The sequence below is a fragment of the Harpia harpyja genome, chromosome 4, assembly GCF_026419915.1.
Source record: "Harpia harpyja isolate bHarHar1 chromosome 4, bHarHar1 primary haplotype, whole genome shotgun sequence".
Taxonomy (NCBI): Eukaryota; Metazoa; Chordata; class Aves; order Accipitriformes; family Accipitridae; genus Harpia; species Harpia harpyja.
In genome coordinates this window covers 67,926,291-67,943,219 of record NC_068943.1, presented here as the reverse complement: position 1 = coordinate 67,943,219, position 16,929 = coordinate 67,926,291, and the positions used below count along the sequence as shown (strand labels likewise).

The 16,929-nt window shown below is 46.5% G+C and overlaps 1 protein-coding gene across 4 annotated transcripts in view; it reads left to right on the top strand.

Moving 5' to 3' along the window:
• The window catches only part of TAGAP (T cell activation RhoGTPase activating protein), a 44,436-nt gene extending 28,283 nt beyond the window's left edge, over positions 1 to 16,153 (top strand). The window contains exons 2-11 of one of the 4 annotated variants that reach the window (XM_052784588.1): positions 7,828 to 7,869; positions 8,306 to 8,390; positions 8,497 to 8,550; positions 9,142 to 9,208; positions 10,685 to 10,857; positions 11,642 to 11,803; positions 12,269 to 12,378; positions 13,075 to 13,270; positions 13,783 to 13,900; positions 14,106 to 16,153. In XM_052784588.1, the coding sequence (XP_052640548.1) occupies positions 8,364 to 8,390; positions 8,497 to 8,550; positions 9,142 to 9,208; positions 10,685 to 10,857; positions 11,642 to 11,803; positions 12,269 to 12,378; positions 13,075 to 13,270; positions 13,783 to 13,900; positions 14,106 to 15,280 (2,082 nt within the window). In that variant the 5' untranslated portion in view covers positions 7,828 to 7,869; positions 8,306 to 8,363 and the 3' untranslated portion in view covers positions 15,281 to 16,153. Of the gene's footprint in view, positions 1 to 7,761; positions 7,870 to 8,305; positions 8,391 to 8,496; positions 8,551 to 9,141; positions 9,209 to 10,684; positions 10,858 to 11,641; positions 11,804 to 12,268; positions 12,379 to 13,074; positions 13,280 to 13,782; positions 13,901 to 14,105 lie in introns of those variants that run through there. The other 3 variants (XM_052784586.1, XM_052784587.1, XM_052784589.1) reach the window with 3 other exon arrangements.
• Positions 16,154 to 16,929: the final 776 nt, after the last annotated feature.

The following is a 16,929-nucleotide window of genomic DNA, read 5'->3' as shown; positions in this document are numbered from 1 at the left end:
ATTTACAGGATAATGAGTGTTCATTTTTACTCTCTGAATACTAAGTTCAATTAAGTTACACAAGGACAGGATTGGTTCATGATGTTGCACAAGCAATACTAAGACTCTCTGTAGCAGTATGGTCTTTGGTTTACACAAATGTTACAGCAGTTGCTGGACTGTACATCTTTTGGCTTAGCATTTTTATATCTTACGGTGCCTAAAGGTAAGAGGATTCAATCTCTCTTTGAAAAGACCGTTCTTGAGGTACTTCTGGGGTACCTATCTTATTTCAACAAGTAACCATGTAACTGATTAATGTATCTAGTAAAACTCAGAGCATTTCTTCTCAACTTGTCCTTAGATTGAAGACAGGCGTTTCTTTTCAGACCCAAGGAAGGGTTTTGCACCTGTATCAGTTGGCCTGGTTAAAGATATATCCTCCCCTTGCAAATGTTCTTGCTAATACTAAATAAGGCAGTTCACGACTGTAAGACCACACACAGTGACTGTTTTCAGAGAGAAAAATCCCAAAGGAACATACTCATCTGATAAATGGGAGAAAAGGTAAAGCTCAAACAAAGCACGAACAAACCTTTAAAACGAAGTGGAAAGGGAGAACAAAATCTTCTGTTCAAGCCTCAGCTGCCACTGAACGGGGAAACGGACACGGTGGCATGCAGGTACCTTCTCTACAAACTCCTTACTGTCATCTCTGTGCAGTGACTGCAGATCTGAAAGCAAAGGCAGGGTTCAGAGCAGGCACACACGAATGGAATAAGCAAATGCAGCCATAGCAGCACCTGGTCTGCATGGCAGCAGCAGTAATCAATGGCCAACTCTGCAGAAATGCAGGCCTGAACAGAACAGCCTGGCCTTCAAGCCGAGCCGTCTCCAGCAGTGAGCTGATATAGCTGAACTCAATCTCAAAAGCATTTTTTCTTCCCCTCACCCCACTCTTGCTAGCAGCCGATCCCACCTCCTGCTTGCTCTGGAGGGTGGAAATTCCTCTCTTATTCCCAGCCTGGAAGTCACCGTGATTTTGCAAATGTGGAGGTGAGGACCCGGCTGCCCTCAGTGCCCCCCAGTTGTGCCGGTCGGTGCTGGTGCCCGAGGCCGGCTCGCCCTGCCCCACGGCAGCTGCAGAGCAGTGCACCTCCGCTCTCCCTCCGTCCCCTCCGCAGCAGCAGCGACAGTCCCGTTTGCCCAGAGACCTCAGGGTGCCCTGCGGCAGGAGGCAGAGCCTGTGCCACAAGAAGCATTTTCTTTCTGAAATCCTCATAAGGTAGTCGTGCTCTGAAGCAGGACAGCAATACAGAAGTGGAGTGTTTATATAAAACACTAACACAGCAGCTGTTGCTAGTAGCAACGATATGGCAATCACCCACTAATATGGAGATGTTTGTTTCAAATTTATCATCTTGATTTTGATGGGTGGCCAAAACTTCACAGAAGAACATTTTATTTTGCTGTGTGTGGGTGTGCATGCACAAGGACAGGGTATGACAGCAAATAACTCTCCCAAAGTACGGGGTCAAATGTGCTCGGGGAAGATTAACTATAGCCAGCAGAGCTGCACTTGGAAAGATTTGCTTAGCCTGACACTGCTTTCGCCTGGAGGCTGGAGTCCAGGTGTGTGGTCATAAATGTTCCCGTTCATGATTAATTTAGTGGTGATGAGGATCTGGTTGCTGGCAGTTCTACTTATTACTTAGGGAGCAGGTACAACACAGGAATGACAAACTCACAAGGGCATCACTATGATGAAGAGTTTGGGGATATTCCCATCATACCACTGGGGCTTGGAAGAGGCCAACTGCAGGCAAATGAGGGGGAAATTCCAGCTACTTCTGGTTGTTCCTCCTGGGTGCCTACGGTGACGGCTGTGTTCACGGACATGGGCACTTGCTATGCCTGGGGCAGCTCCCACTCTGCCGGGGGAGTTGTAAGGTCTTGCCACTCCTGAGCTTGGCTTTCTTTTCTAGTTTTTGTAGCAATGGGACACATACACAATGAAACCCCAAAATTACACTTGGGCCAAGTTTTCTTGGTCTTATTCCAGACTGGCTGCTAGGCCATTAGAAGTCTGCAGATCATCTTTTGTGTGAAAGTGAGATGTCTTATGCCTGAAAATCACAGGCAAGTTAGAATTCAATGTCAAATCCAGGTTATCCTGGGTTTCCTCTGATTCTCATTTTGACATCTGAGATCATTTTGATGCTGAAATTCAAAGCAAAACACAAGATGCAGAAGCAGGAGAAATACAAGCCTACATCAACCAAAATCGAAAAGAAAACATTTGTATTAATCCTGAAAAGAAAAATCAAGATTCACACCTCTCTGGATTCAGCAAGAAATTTAATCTACAAAATAAGTGAGAAACCTGCTGGAGTAACAAAAAAAAGTGAGTAGCATCTCACTTTTCAATACTTTTTGAGTACCTTCAACAGAAATCTTGAAAAGAATAGAATTCAAACTTAATTACACACATTCTCTATTATCTTATTGTTTATTGTAAGCAAGCAAACATTTAGATCTGCATCCGCTCAGTCAGAAATGATAGGCGACTTCAATTCCCTGAACCCCTTGTGCTGGCCACCTCAGGGAGCCCAAGGAATGAGTGATTCCCAAGTGCTGCCGAGATACAACAGCAAGCTGAATTCAGACACAGCTGAACACCAGCACAGACCCTTTGGAAAAATGGCCTATATGCACCCTCCCTCCACAGCTAAAAAACTACCCATTGGAACCAGTCACCTGAGGACAAGTAAAAAAAGTTTAGAGCTGCCAACTTAGTTTTGAGGGGAGCACCCATGAAAAAAATAAACAAACCATCCTGCAAAGCAAATGCAACCAAAAGGGTGTCACGGGAAGGGCACAGAATACACATTGGGCTGTATTCATAGTATTATTTTTGATTTGTAACTTTTTCCTATGCAATAGTAACACAGTGTGTAAAAGGGTGGTGCAATCTAACCCACATTGCAATCTAATCTTGATATCTAATTAAGGATAGAAATCAGCTGATCAGAGCTGGGAAAAACTGACAGTGGGTTTCACTTTCCAAAGGCAGGGTTAGCATGAGCCCAGGTCCCACCTGACTAAAACTGCAAGAGTTCAACACCAGCTGGGTTGAAGGATCACATTCTGAACTGTTACAGGTAGGAGATAGGGACTAGTCTGACCAAAGCTCAGGCCGCCTTCTTTTCTGTGATCAAACCCTGAACCATGCCTATGCAATCCACAACACACTCTGGAGAGTGGTAGGAAATCAGAGCTGCCTTCAGAAGATGTGTAGAAATGTGACCTGTTCCCAGCAACCCACGTGCCACCCTGTTCTTTGAGTCTGTGGACAGATTGTGCAGAGCTTGCTTTTCCAAAAAAAACCCCAACCCAGCAACTCCCTGACTTTGGCATAGCTGCTTTTCTTATTTTGGTAAACATTCCTATTGTCCCCTGGGGAGACCGCAGTTGTGCCAGTGAAGACAAAACCAGAATACAACCCCTTTTCCACATGGAGAGGCACTGATGAAGGCTCTTTCTGCTCTATATGGGCTTGAAAGAGTCACTGCTCCAGGCACGTCCTGCTGTACCCTTCTCACAGCTACGCTCCTGCTGTGTCCTTGCTGGTACGACAACAGGGTGAAGGCGGGTTTCAGGATTCATTCACACACACCCTCATTTCTAAGAGCCATCATGTCAAACATTTGTGAAAGTAGTGAGCTGTGGCTGGGATTTTCCCATTTGCGGTTTGATAAGGAGAGAAGAAAACAGACGCTTTCCAGCCACAGCAGATTTGTTCTTTTGTTCTTTTGTTTACTATCAGCTCCTGATTCCTTTCTCCTCCCAACTGATGCTGCCCCTTCATTGCTATGGTCTGGAGTCCTTCACTGAGCCATAGTGTAAGAGGAGAGAGGAGAAAACACCTAGCCTGACTGTAGCTCACACAAAGGGGAAAATCACCATTTGGTCTGTGTTGGCAGCAAGTGCTATATAAGCCCTCTCTCCAAAAACTGGCTGGGCGAAGTGCTTGGGAATGGACCACAAAAGCAGCCGTGGCCTGGGAAAGGAAAGGGGCTACCTGGGCCCGGGGGGAAGCAGAGGCATCTGTCTGATGTCCTGGCTTCTACAAGGAAAATGCTTCACATCTCAAGGAGTAAACCCCGTCCCGAGAGGCCTGGATCTACCCAGCATCAGCTGCTCTGCAGGACCTGCCTAATCCTGCTTTCCCTCCAATGAATGCAAAGCACTTCTGCAGAACTGAGGGAAGCAACCTGATGTACAGAGGGGAAGAGCTCTGTTGTGGTTTAATCCCAGCCGGCAATTAAACACCAAACAGCCGCTCACTCATTCCCTTCCCCATGGTGGGATGGGGGAGAGAATTGGAAAAAACCCCAAAAAGTAAAACTCATGGATTGGGATAAAGACAGTTTAATAGGACAGAAAAGGAAGGGCAAATAACAACAACAACAACAACAATAATAATAGAATATACAAAACAAATGATGCACAATACAATTGCTCACCACCCGCTAACTGATGCCCAGCCAATCCCCAAGCCATGGCGTCCCCTAGCCAACTCCCCCCAGTTTATATACTGGGCATGACATCACATGGTATGGAATACCCCTTTGGCTTGTTTGGGTCAGTTGTCCTTGCTGTGTCCCCTCCCAGCTTCTTGTGCACCCCCAGCCTCTGCTGGCAGGGCAGTAGGAGAAGCTGAAAAGTCCTTGACTTAGTATAAACACTGCTTAGCAACAATATCAGTGTGTTATCAACATTGTTCTCATCCTAAATCCAAACCACAGCACTATACCAGCTACTAGGAAGAAAATTAACTTTATTCCAGCAGAAACCAGGACAAGCTCACACACAGGCTAGTCCTACAAAACCCTTGTAAGTCCACCCCCTCTCCCATGCCCTGATCTTTGTGTAAATGTCCCAATGTCTGTGAAGGAGAGTGCATTCACTTAGTTAGGGGTGGCTTGGGAGAAACACATCAGCTGCAAACAGCTCCAATTGTGCCCAAGCCATCTGCCATCTATTCTGCTTGCCCTAGGGCAACCACTGTGGTACAACAAAGACATTGCTCTAATGCATCGTGGTATAAGATCTGTATCAAACTGAGGGGCAGACCATAGCAAAGGCTCTGAGTTTGCAAAGCAGAGCCGTGTGGTAGAGGGACTTGATCTCTTCAGGGAGAGAAGTTGTTCATGTAAGAGACCTTCATTTGTAAACATCCCATATGACAGGCCTTTTCTGTTAATATTCAGTGTGGAGATCGGCTTTGGGAGCTACATCTGTGTTACCCTTTACACACTGGTGGAGGAAGCTGTGAAGCTGCTCTGGCTGGTGGGTGTGAGGGCAGCTCACGCTGTGCTGGTCCTCCTGTCTTCACCCACCTGGTGCAGCAGCTCTTCCGACCTCAGGACCCTGCACGCAGCGCTGCGGTGCTCGACAGGAGCCAGCACATGCTCGCTTACTGCTTTTCGCAAATACAGCCAAGCTTCATTCCGTGTGGCCATACAATTACTCTGCCAAGCCGTAGCTTTTTCAGATGCCTGCTATTCAGGTGGGACATGTTTGTTCATAATGAAATAAGCTGCTTTAACGTAATTTTGGCACAAATTAAGTGTTTGTGATACACACCATAAAAGACCTATAAAAAGAAAGAACGATATCAGGAGGGTAAAAAAAATCAAATTGTTTTCCACATGGGCAGGCAGGCCTATACACATACCTTCCATGTACAATGGCCATTATATCCCAGAACCATTAATAGATGGGAACTAACTACAGATACAGCAGTGTGTGCAAATGGACAGTCTGGTGATGGGCTATCAATACACCACCCACCACTGTATCTTTTCCTCCTGGGAAATTCAAAGCATTATGCCCTGCGTACAGCTGTGCCCTATTTGTAATCTGAGCTTCTGGCCTGGCTAATCACCACCCATTAAACTCCCATTTTTTCAGGAGTCACACATTTTCCAGATCAAACCCTGTGTCTTAATCATGCAACAGACTGATCTCAGAAATACATCTACGTACAGTGCTGGAAGTGAGGTCAAGGCAGAACTGAATTGTATAGGTCCCCTAAGCCTCCAAGATACCTAACAGATACGTTTAGATACACATTTAACAGACGTACTGAAAAATACATTCCCCTTATCCCAGGAATCCTGCTGGGATTATCAGCAAGGGTGCTGCAGCTGCCAGGGAGCCTTGGAAGAAATTCTTAGGAGAACAAGATGCAGGATGGCAATATTTCTGCAAGAACATGCATTGGCCCATGGAATTTAGTAGGGAAATGACAGATGTCACAGGACTGCTAATTAACAAAAAATCAATTACAGCAGTGAGTAAAAAATCAATGGTGAATGAACAGGGCTGCATTTGAAATTCCTGGAAGTCTCAGCCCTAAACAGGTCTACAGACTGGTTACAGGAGCATGGAAATGATGGGCCTCAAGAGGACTTGAAAGGTCATCTACAGCGTCCCACCCCGCCCCCGCAAAAGCAGGGCAGCTCTCCTTTTGCCCTTCCGGACACATGTCTGTCTAACCAAAAGTGAATTTTGCATCTTGGCTTTCTGCTGAGACCGCCTGTCTGTTTCGCATGACAACCCAGGATCCAGGTCTGATGTGGTTAAGCACAGAATGGCTTTCAGGGTGAATTCAGCAGCGGATGTAGCCATAAAGTACATCTGCAAAGAGCTGTGCTACGACACAGCCTTGTCCCCTGCACATGTGAAATGGAGCATCCACCGGCGGAAGCAGCAGAGAGACCACAGTTTTACAAGCGTGCTTTCCACCTAAATCCACTGCTGAAATATTCCCAACCCTTTGACTCTCAGCCTTAGCTCCTCTTTTTCACTAGATCAAAAGACTGGTACCCAGAATACCAGGTTGTAATTTGCCTCTGTCAATGAATTAGTAGAACTAATATCATGCATTTAACATCATATGTTGACGAATTTTCATAATGGCCTGGTAGAGTGAGTACTGTTGTCCTTATGTTCCTGATGTGCTCAGGTTGGGGCGAGTCAGCAACAGACCCTGAAGAGGTATAGGGAGAGCAGAGGTAGGTTTTTCCTGGATTTTTTTATCTCTTCAGTTGAATTAAACTTCATTACTTAGACACATAATTCTTACTAGGACATGTTTTAAGCAAGACTTTTTATTACATATTGTCATGCTTTACTAAATTATTACATAATACCACTTCTTCTGTAGGAGTCCAATGCTTAGATTCTCAAGAACCAGTTGGCACTGGCAAAGTGTGTGTCTACATCTGCTTGCAGACAGTAAACTGTTGCCATTAGTTTTTCAAAAAATATACAGAAACATTTCCCTGAATCTTGGCTATTCCACTCCCCCATCTTTTTAACTATTCTTAGTGTAACTTGATCTGGTGGTGCGTCTTTAAACTGCAAAATCTAAGGTCTCTGAGCAGTCAAAGGACAGATTGTACTCACTGCCCTTTAATGGTAAGGAGAAGCTGCCCACACTGCAGCCCCCTTTGCACATCCCACCTCACACTGGTGATGCTAGATGGAACCTTTACCTGGCAAGTGTCTCATCTTTTCCATCCATAACAGCTACAAGGGCTTTTTTTTTTTTTTCTTTAAGGGAAAAAAAAAAGTACCTCCTCTAAAAGGAAAGAGGAAGCCAGAAATTTCATAGTGTTTCTGTCCTGCCCCATGATGCTTCTTCCTGTCTGTGAATTTCCACCTGCCCCTTCTGCATATATAAGGCAGCACACGTGGGGTAGAACTGTTTAGTTGCCTGTCTCCGTCCAAAGGATTAGTAGCAGTGGGGAGTGATGCTGTTTCTCCTTTCCTCTGCAGTTCACGGGAGGTGAAGGAGCTCTGGCTGGACTCACTCCTTGGGTAAGTACCGCCTGGGATAAAATCTGTGGTGTCGCAGTTGAAGTTGGTGGAGTGCTCCAGATGCAGCTGTGCAGAGATGTACAAAAATGTAGAAGGGGGAGAGGTGTGCCCACTGCTAAGTGTAGCTCATGGGCAGAGCTGACTGACTGACTTAGCCTTGTGTTTGCAGATTAACAACCATATGTAGCTGTCACCACTTGCTCATTTTTTGCATGGATTAAAAATGGAAAGGTGCTTTTTTTCTGTTTTCACCAACAGGCAGATAGGGCAGCAGGGCTGAGTGCCTTCCAGAGAAGGGCTTTATGATTGACATGTGTGGGATATCTTGCTGGTTCAGGATCATACTTAAATGCTAGACTGGCTTGCAGGTGAGAAGGACAAGAAGGGTGCAGTTTTACAAAGCTCTTTCTTTGCCTGTTCCCTGTTCAATAAACAGGCAAACAAAAGGACTGAAGGAAACCAGAGTGTCCAGAGCTCCCCCGATCAAACTCCTAATGAAAGTGTTAAGCAGCTGTAATACTGTGAGTGTCTATTGCTTCAGCTCTCTCAACAGAGTGATTTTGAAAAACTCTGTTTTCTAAACATAGCATTCAATTACTCACATTGTGTCTTTGTTTTCTTGTCTAGTCAAAGACACTAAATGCTGGGAACATGGAGAGTCTGATTGAATGCCAGTTGGAGGTAAGCAGCCGCTTCATTTCCCCTGATCCTTTTTGGGTACTGATGTGAGATATTGTAGCAAAGTGGGGGTGGCCCCTGTAGGAGCTGCCGGCTGCCTACCATTACCTACGAGCGGGCAGAGTCCTTCAAAGGCAACTCCATGCAGCACTGTGCAGAAGGAGCTGGGCATCGCTGTGAGCAGTCTACATGTTCCCCGGGCTCCCAGGGAGCTTTGCTCAGGAATCTGGCAGGCTCTGAAGCCATCAAGGTTCCCCGGAGGAGTGTGGGAGAAAATCTACAGTGCCAGGGGAGGACACAGAAGAGCAGGCTGTGTCCGGCCGTGGCTTCTCTGGATCAAAAGCGCAGCCTGAAAGAGCACGGGGCTGCGACCTGCCAGGCAGGTCTGGGGTGGCTGGCTGCAGGGTTTACCACAAACCCCTCTATTGGGCAGCGAGGCAGTGTCACTCCTGGACCGAGGCCCCTCTTCAGCAGATGCTGGGCTTGCTCTGGTTATTCCCTGGAGCGTCCCACAGATTTCTGAGGAGCTGCAGCGACACACCGGTGGCCCTCGCTGCTGGTGGCAGCTCTGTAACCCTAACATGCTTCTTGCAGGCTGATGCCAAGAAATGCCCCGCGCTGGTGCCAGCAGATACTGAAGACGGACTTTGCCGTTCAGCTGGTGAGTTTTAAAACAAACTGAGGAACTGCTTTCTTATATAATGATTGCAAGGTGACGCTTCTGCAAAACCACCTGTTTTTCACCTCCCAGAGAGCAATCCACAGCTCTCAGCCCCATCCAGGAGACGGCTTAAGCCCTGGAGTGCCACTCACTTGCAAATGACTGCTTTCCCTTATACTCAGTGGGAGAGGTGACAGTACTGAGTGCCAGAGGTCTCGTATCCCTGTCCCTAGTCCTCAAAGCCATGTTTCATTGTGTTCCCTGGTAGTGATGGGAAATAAAAGTGCTCCTTTCTCACTAGAGCATCACCACTGAGGTGTGGCACTGCAAGCAAGTACCGAGTACCACTACCAGCAGTTGCACGCCAGAGCAAATAAACCCTCTTGGCAGCAGCAACAGCACTTGTTTTCTCTCACCATGCAAAACCTCAGCACCTGTAAACAACCAGGAGGACCCCATTAGCAGGGCAGGGTCAGATTTGGAGCAGACCATCATATCAGACCATTTTTCAGGAGTATAAGAAGGAAACATTTTATAGGATACCATAATGTTATGTCACTTTCTCATAGCTTTTAACCCCTCCCTACCAAGGACTTGCGCGAAGCCACAAATATAGGTCCTGAGAACTTCTCATCTGCATAAGACAACTTCATTTTGGAGTAGAAGGCAAGTCCTTTTTAGGAAATTTGCAAAAGGCAACTCCTTTAGAAAGCTTTCTAGCAAAAGGATCCTTCTCTCACTGTTTCTGAAAGGGAAAAAAAGCCACACCTCATCCCAATACAACCATCATCTCCAAATTCCTAGCATGCCCTCCTCTTTAAGATGCAGAATGCAAAAGCCATGCTAAGAGATTCCTGACCCTGAAGCCAATGAGGCCCTACTGTGATGCTCCCATCCTCTGGAGCAAGTATCACCTTCCACTGGCTGGCTGGCAGGGGACAAGCACTAGCTCTAGCATGGACCACTATCATTAGAGCTGGCTCTGAAGCTGGCAGAGCTGGAGCCATGTGTTTTCAGCCTCTGTGAAAGAGGCTGAAAAGCAGGAGCCCCTAGTTACACTCCTGCCCTAAGGTTGGGGCACAATCAGACCACATAGTGAAAATTGTTGTCATTGCCAGCTGCCTGGGTGACATATCTGCCTTAGATAGTTATCACAGAAACCGCTGTGATATCAAAAATCTCTATAAATGCTGTTATTTCTGTGCCTTGCATGTTCCCACTCTCTAAGAAGAAACGGTGACTAGAATGTAAAAAAAAACAACACCAAAACAGGAAAGGTGGTGTCCTTAGAGGGATGGTCACAGTTTTACAGTTTAGGCGGTTGTTTCCTCAGTAACGACTTAGTTGTCTTTCAGTTTCTCCCTTTTGAGTTTGAGTTGTTTCAACATATATCTCTGCACTGCACACAGATGAAAGGCCACATAGCACGCTCAGTTTTTTTAAAAATTTGATTTTTTGCTTTTCTTTTGCTTGCAGCAGATGGAACAATGAAAAGAAAGAAGGTGATATCACAGTCATTTACCCTGAGACGAAGCTCTACCAATGGGAATTCCCCAGGGCAGCTTGACTCAGGTGCCAATATTGCTCTGTTTGGCCAGCCTCTGGCAATTATCTGTGGGGAAGATGACACACTGCCGCAACCGGTCCAGGTAAGCAAGCCTGGCAATACAGTTATCATACCTCTGGGTTCCAGTGTGAGGCAGGATCCCCAGTACTTGTTCTGCAGAACCCAGGAGATGAGTGATTTTGGTGTTTCCCCTCCACACACACTTCTGATAAGTTCAGGGCCCATCCCAGATGTAGAAAGGGTCAGGTCTGCGGGTTTTGTCCAGCCCACCCGACTTTCACTGGAAGTAACTCTGAGTGGAGACAACCCAGGACCAGGAATAGGAGAAGATCTGCTCCTTAGTACAAACATCTGTGATTCTACAGAAGTCATTTAAATGAATCTTTCAGCAACATAAACTTCCAAGGATTTCTGTATTTCCCTGAAAAAAGTGTTCAGCTATGGACTACCACCGACAAATACCTAAACACTATATTCTGGATAAAAACGGTCTTGTGACAGTTCTCCCACTGAGTTGGCTTTTCCAGTAGACAGGCTTTTGTCTCTTCTAAGCAGTATTTGCCTGGCTTGGGAAGGAAGGGATTCAAACTAAGACTTAAGCCATCCCTTGTTTCCTTCTGGAAGGAAGCAGGGATGACTCCACTGAAGTTAGTGGAATTCACCAGTCCAAAGAGGGTGGGTTGCAGGAAAATCGGGTTATTCCCATGTAATCTACTTGGAGCAAGAACTAGATACTCACCTAATTAGAGCACGGTGTACCTCCAGACAATTTTTCTTCTGTTTCTAAAGAAATGTTCACCTGCTAAAGGATCTTCCTTCACCCAAGTAACTGTTCTCCCATTCCTCTCCATTTTTTTCCCCTGCAGAATCTCCTAGCTATATTGCATATGAAAGGACCTTCCACTGAAGGGATATTCAGAAAAGCTGCCAATGAAAAAGCACGAAAGGAGTTGAAGGAGGACCTAAACAAAGGCGGGAATGTTGATTTGAAAAGCAAATCTGTGCACCTGCTGGCAGTGGTCTTGAAGGTGAGCTCCTCTGACCTGCAGTGGTGGAAGGACATTGCTGATCTGCACAGGCCCACTTCGGTGCCCAGAGCTGACCTAGGTGGGACTCCAACCTAAAGCAAGAGCAAAGCCAGACTAAATGTTTCAGGCTTAGGAAAGTTTGGCATTTTCCTTTTCCACCTGATTTGCAGTCCCACTTGTGCTGCTGATTTCCTGCACGCCCACAGGAAACTCACTTTGTCTTCCTCCTCAGCGTCCTCCCCAGGGAGGAATACTGAGATTTACGGGTGAATGAAAAGCAGTTAAGAGCTGGGCCTCATTACTACACCAATGCAAGTGTACTTGGTGTGTACTTGTGCATTGCACTGCTCTGCCAGTGCTGATGGTCAGGTAGCTGAAGCCAACCTGCCTCCTATGTCACAGTGATGCCCCTTCTGTGCTCAGGAGTAGTGTCCAAACCCTCATCTAAATCTCTTGGCCTTGCAGGACTTCCTCCGAAATATTCCCTCCAAACTCCTGTCATCTGACCTCTATGAGAAGTGGATGCAAGCTCTGGAGAAGCCAAGCAAGCAGGAAAAAATTGAAGAATTGAAAGAGTAAGTTTTGCAACCAGAAAGTTTTGCAACCAGAAAGTTTTGCAAACAAGCCCACCCCAATGTGATGGAGTGGCTGGTAGAGGCCAATGATGTCTCTCAAAATTGAGTCTCATTTAAAAGCCTGTCAGCTTGCTATTGCTCTGTGGGTTTCATTTAGAGGGCTCTAGCAGCAGCACTTCCTGAAGTTATTTGAAATTGTTCTATGAAACGACTAGCGTAGGAAGAGCAGAGAGGCTGCAGTGTCTCAGCTCATGTACTCACGGTGCTGCGGCACAGGCACTGACAGGGAGCCTCCACATCTGCTGGTGGTGGAGATCACCACTGTGTTTTGCTCTTTAGAAAGAGCAGATGTGGAGGCTGACTGGGAGTGCTTTGAAAGCTGCACAGCACAACCGCAGGCTTTCACGTGCCTTCGGCAAGCCTCCAGTGACATCTCCCGATGTCATCCCATCTACTCAAGGACATGGACGGCTGTAATGCTTGCCTTTCAGTCAAGACCTTGTAATTCAAGATCTTGTAATTAACCACGTGCTCAGCTGCCGTTGGGGATTTCTGAATGATACTTCTGCTAAGCAGTGAAAACAGTACACACATGCCTCTTTCTGGAGGAAGCGTCATCTGTCTGACTTTAATTGAGACTTGCTCAACGGCTGCTGCACCATGAATTAACGTCACATTTTGTCTGTGTTCATGCAGGGTGGCTGACAAACTGCCTAGACCAAACCTCGTCTTGCTCAAGCAGTTGCTCTCTCTGCTCCACCACATCAGCCAAAATGCCGAGACCAACAGGATGGACTCCAGCAATCTGGCCATCTGCGTTGGCCCAAATATGCTGAGCCCAGAGACAGACAACATGCTCCCGCTGGAAGTGCAGAAGGAGATGAATGACAAGGTGTGTTGAACTCACCAAGCAGCCACCCCCGTCGGGGCAGCTCAGAGCCATCCATAGGGATACCACTGCCATTGCAAAAGCTGAACAAAACAGCAGCCCTGGACGTTGAGGGTGGCCATCATCTCGGGTGCCTGCAATGTGATGGGCAAGGCTGCCCCTCGTCTCGCCTCCTCTGAGCAAAAGTAGCAGTTGCCCTGCAGTCCCCTACGTTGTAGCACAGCTCCTGAACACTTTGCACACAGAGGGCAAGGGGGGGCACCCAGTGGGCATTGCCACCCGCGGGCCCTCTGGACAGCGAGGCTGATGGCATTTTGTTTGTATTGGGACAGATCAATTCATCTGCAGCATCAGGCCGCATCCTCCAGAGTGGACTCTGACTTTAAGCTAGGATTTTGGCAGAAGCCTCTTTGCTCTGTGCTGCCCTCCATACAAAGACAGCAGGCAGGGGCAGGAAAGACTGTTCAATATGTTTTCAGCCCTTTTGACTGAAATAAACTGTTTTCTTTGTGCAGGTGACAGTGTTGGTGGAGTTCCTCATAAACAACTGCTCAGAAATATTTGGGGAGGACATTGCCTTCCCTGTCTGTGCCTCGGCTGAGGAGTCACCAGAGCACACAGACAGCTCCACAGGTATGAGAATGGACTGGGGATGTGACAGTCTGGGGCTGCTGGGCTAAGTTCTTTAATTTGGTATGAGAATACATCTGTGGAAACACAGAGAGTTGTAGAGGGCTCAAGACACTTTTGCAGTGCTCTTCTACAGGAACTCTTTCCATAGAGTTTCCTTTCATCCTCAGATGGTCAGTGAAAAATAACAAGTGCTTTCTCCCCACAGAACACCTATGTGCTGCTCATCAGAATGACTCTGCCTATGACAGCCCAGATGCTGAAGCTGAAGGCAGCCCCTGTACCTCTCAGATGGAGCAGCCCAAAGGGAGGAGTACTAGTGTGAGCAGAAGATACCCAACATGCATCTCCGCCCCTTCACTGACTAATTTCAGAAATGACATCAGCACAATGGACAGGAGGTACTCAGAGCCAGACCTGTCCTTCCAGAACCGCCTTGAAGGCATGATAAGGAAACAGAAGCTAAACAAAAGTGAGGACAATTTTCCAGTTCAGCAGAAACAGCTAGGGTTGGAGGCACTGGAGAAACGGCTTGCAATCTTACCTTCACAATTATCAACAGACTCTCTACCCAAAACATCTTCCAGTTGCTCCCTGGAGAGCTCTGATGGCTCAGTCTTCACCACCTCCCCAGTAGTTTCGCCCTCTAGTCCCAAAAAAACCTTTTTGAATAGGCCCCAGTCCTTTTCCACCAAGGCCACTGAAGACTGCAGTACGCCTAGCAGAGAGATCAAAAAGCATTCCATGTCGTTCTCTTTTGCAAACCGCAGGAAAACACTAATAAAAACCCAGAGTTGGGGGCCTGGAAAAAACATGGGTTTTCAGAGAGACAGTTTCACAAAGAAAGAAGATCAGCTCTCCTGCAGAGTTGTCAGTCAGAACAGGCCTGATGATGACAAACCATTGCCTGTGGCATATGAGCAAAGGCCCCGTTTCAGGTCAGCTGATGAAGTGTTCAGAGAGGTAGACCAGAGGAATCCTGGAAGACCACCCTCTTATGAAGAGGCTACTAAAAACTGCCTGGCCACTAAAGGTCCCTCCCACAATCTCACCGTTCAGACTATGAGATTAAAGGTGTCAAACCAGGATGCTTTGCTGCCTCATCCATGCAGCAGCTGTGCACAGGACACAGCATATACTCTAAGGGATCTACCCAGTGGCAGAGTTTCTGCAGCGAAGGATTCTGACGTGGAAACTGAAACCCTCAGCATCACTGTGGGAATAAACTCCCGTGTGAGTTTACCTGTGACCCCAGGAGTCTACAGATTAAGAGCCATGTCTGAATCCTGTCAAAAGAACAAACTTGAGTATGTGGCTCGGAGGTGCAGCCAGCCAGTTTTTGAGGTAGACCAGATCCAGTTTGCTAAGGAATCCTATGTTTAAAAAGCCTATCCCTCCTCTTTGCGCTGTACAAAGTAAAGATTGTTAACACAGACATCTTCCTCATCCTTTGTAAGATTTTACTTTCAGGACACCAAGAATAAGCTATCTCTGCATGAACTTTTTTTCCTTGAGCCTCTCCTGAAGTGTCTGTCAGCTTGACATGTCACATTGTTTCACCACAAGAGGTGGTGGCCACGAAGACCTTTGTATTATTATGTAAAAATGTAAGTGAATATGCTGTACATAACCTGTTGTGTGGGAAAACTAGTTAGTAGTTGATAAACAGTGTTGCATTTGTATCCCCAAAAGGACAATTAAAAGGTTGGCAGGTCCAAAACCTGTCCCACCTTCTTTTTCTTTTCTGTATGGTCACACTCCATGCCATTTGTCACATGTGTGTGCCAGGCTGATGCAATGCTTTGCTGATTTTCTGCATTAAGAAGTGGGCTGGCAGTTACCCTAACTGGGGAAGAGCTGTTCTGTCATCAAGGCCACTTCAGCACTCTTCCATAAACCCCCTATACCTGCTGCCATTCCCTCTTCCTGCTTGCTGGTGATGAGAATGAGCTGACCACTAACCAGCATTAGTGTTGTATACCAAGCCTGGGTTCAGAGCCACCGAAGCCCTGCAAGGTCGTTATGGGAATGTATCAAGTAAACCTCATGTGGCCTGAGGTGCTTTTAGTGTAAATAAACTGGACAGGCTAAACAGAAAGAAAGAGTATCTTCAGATTTACTTTTATGAGGTGAACAAAACCCAAACGACAAAAACTCCTGTAAGGAAACATTCTGGATTCCAGCTTTAAATAGTTAAAGCTGCAGCTCATTAAGAACACCCCACACACACACAAAAAAAAAAAAAAAAAAAGAAAGAAAATACCAGGCGGTGTCCTTATAACCTTGTAAAAATGACTGGAAGTGCAATGTGTTTTTACATGTAGGAACTTGTTTTGGTTAGCACTCACCTCCCCTTTTATGGCCCAGCATAGCCTTGAACCAGAAGCAGGGAGACTTTTGTTTTTCTCCTGTGTAACTGCACTACAATAAAACATTTTTCTGCATGAATGCTAAACTGTCCACTGTCTGTCTTTAAAACATCCAGGCCCTACATGTACTGTACCTACTTTTATACTATTCTACAGGTACTGCAGGTCTACTTGAATGAGATGGCATATCTAAGTAGCGGGAAGGAAAGTAACTGGCCAGCAGTATCACTACTATTGTTGTTGTAAGAGGCTGCAGACTAGATTTTGGGAACAAATCCCTCTCTGTCAGGAAAATGAGTTACACTGCCATGTAACAGCAGTTATCAGTGAGGTGGAAAGGAAGCTGCAAAGAGGTGATGCTGCTCCAAAAGCGGAGCAGATTGGAAAACAGCATACCAGCATCTCAGGTATGATGTTTTCCAGGTGTAGGTGTTCACAGGACACAGAGAAAGGGGAAGGAGAGTACCTGGCCTGACAGGAGAAATTATGTGAGAAGGACCATACTGGTAGGCTGCAACTAGAGAAAATGCCACCTCACTCAGCCTCCTAAACAGTGGCACTCTTCTTCCAAGCAAGCTGCAAAAGGCATTTGCCATTTTCTGGAATCCGCAAGCCCTAAGTCACAGAATCACAGAATAGGTGAGGCTTGAGATCTTCCTGTCC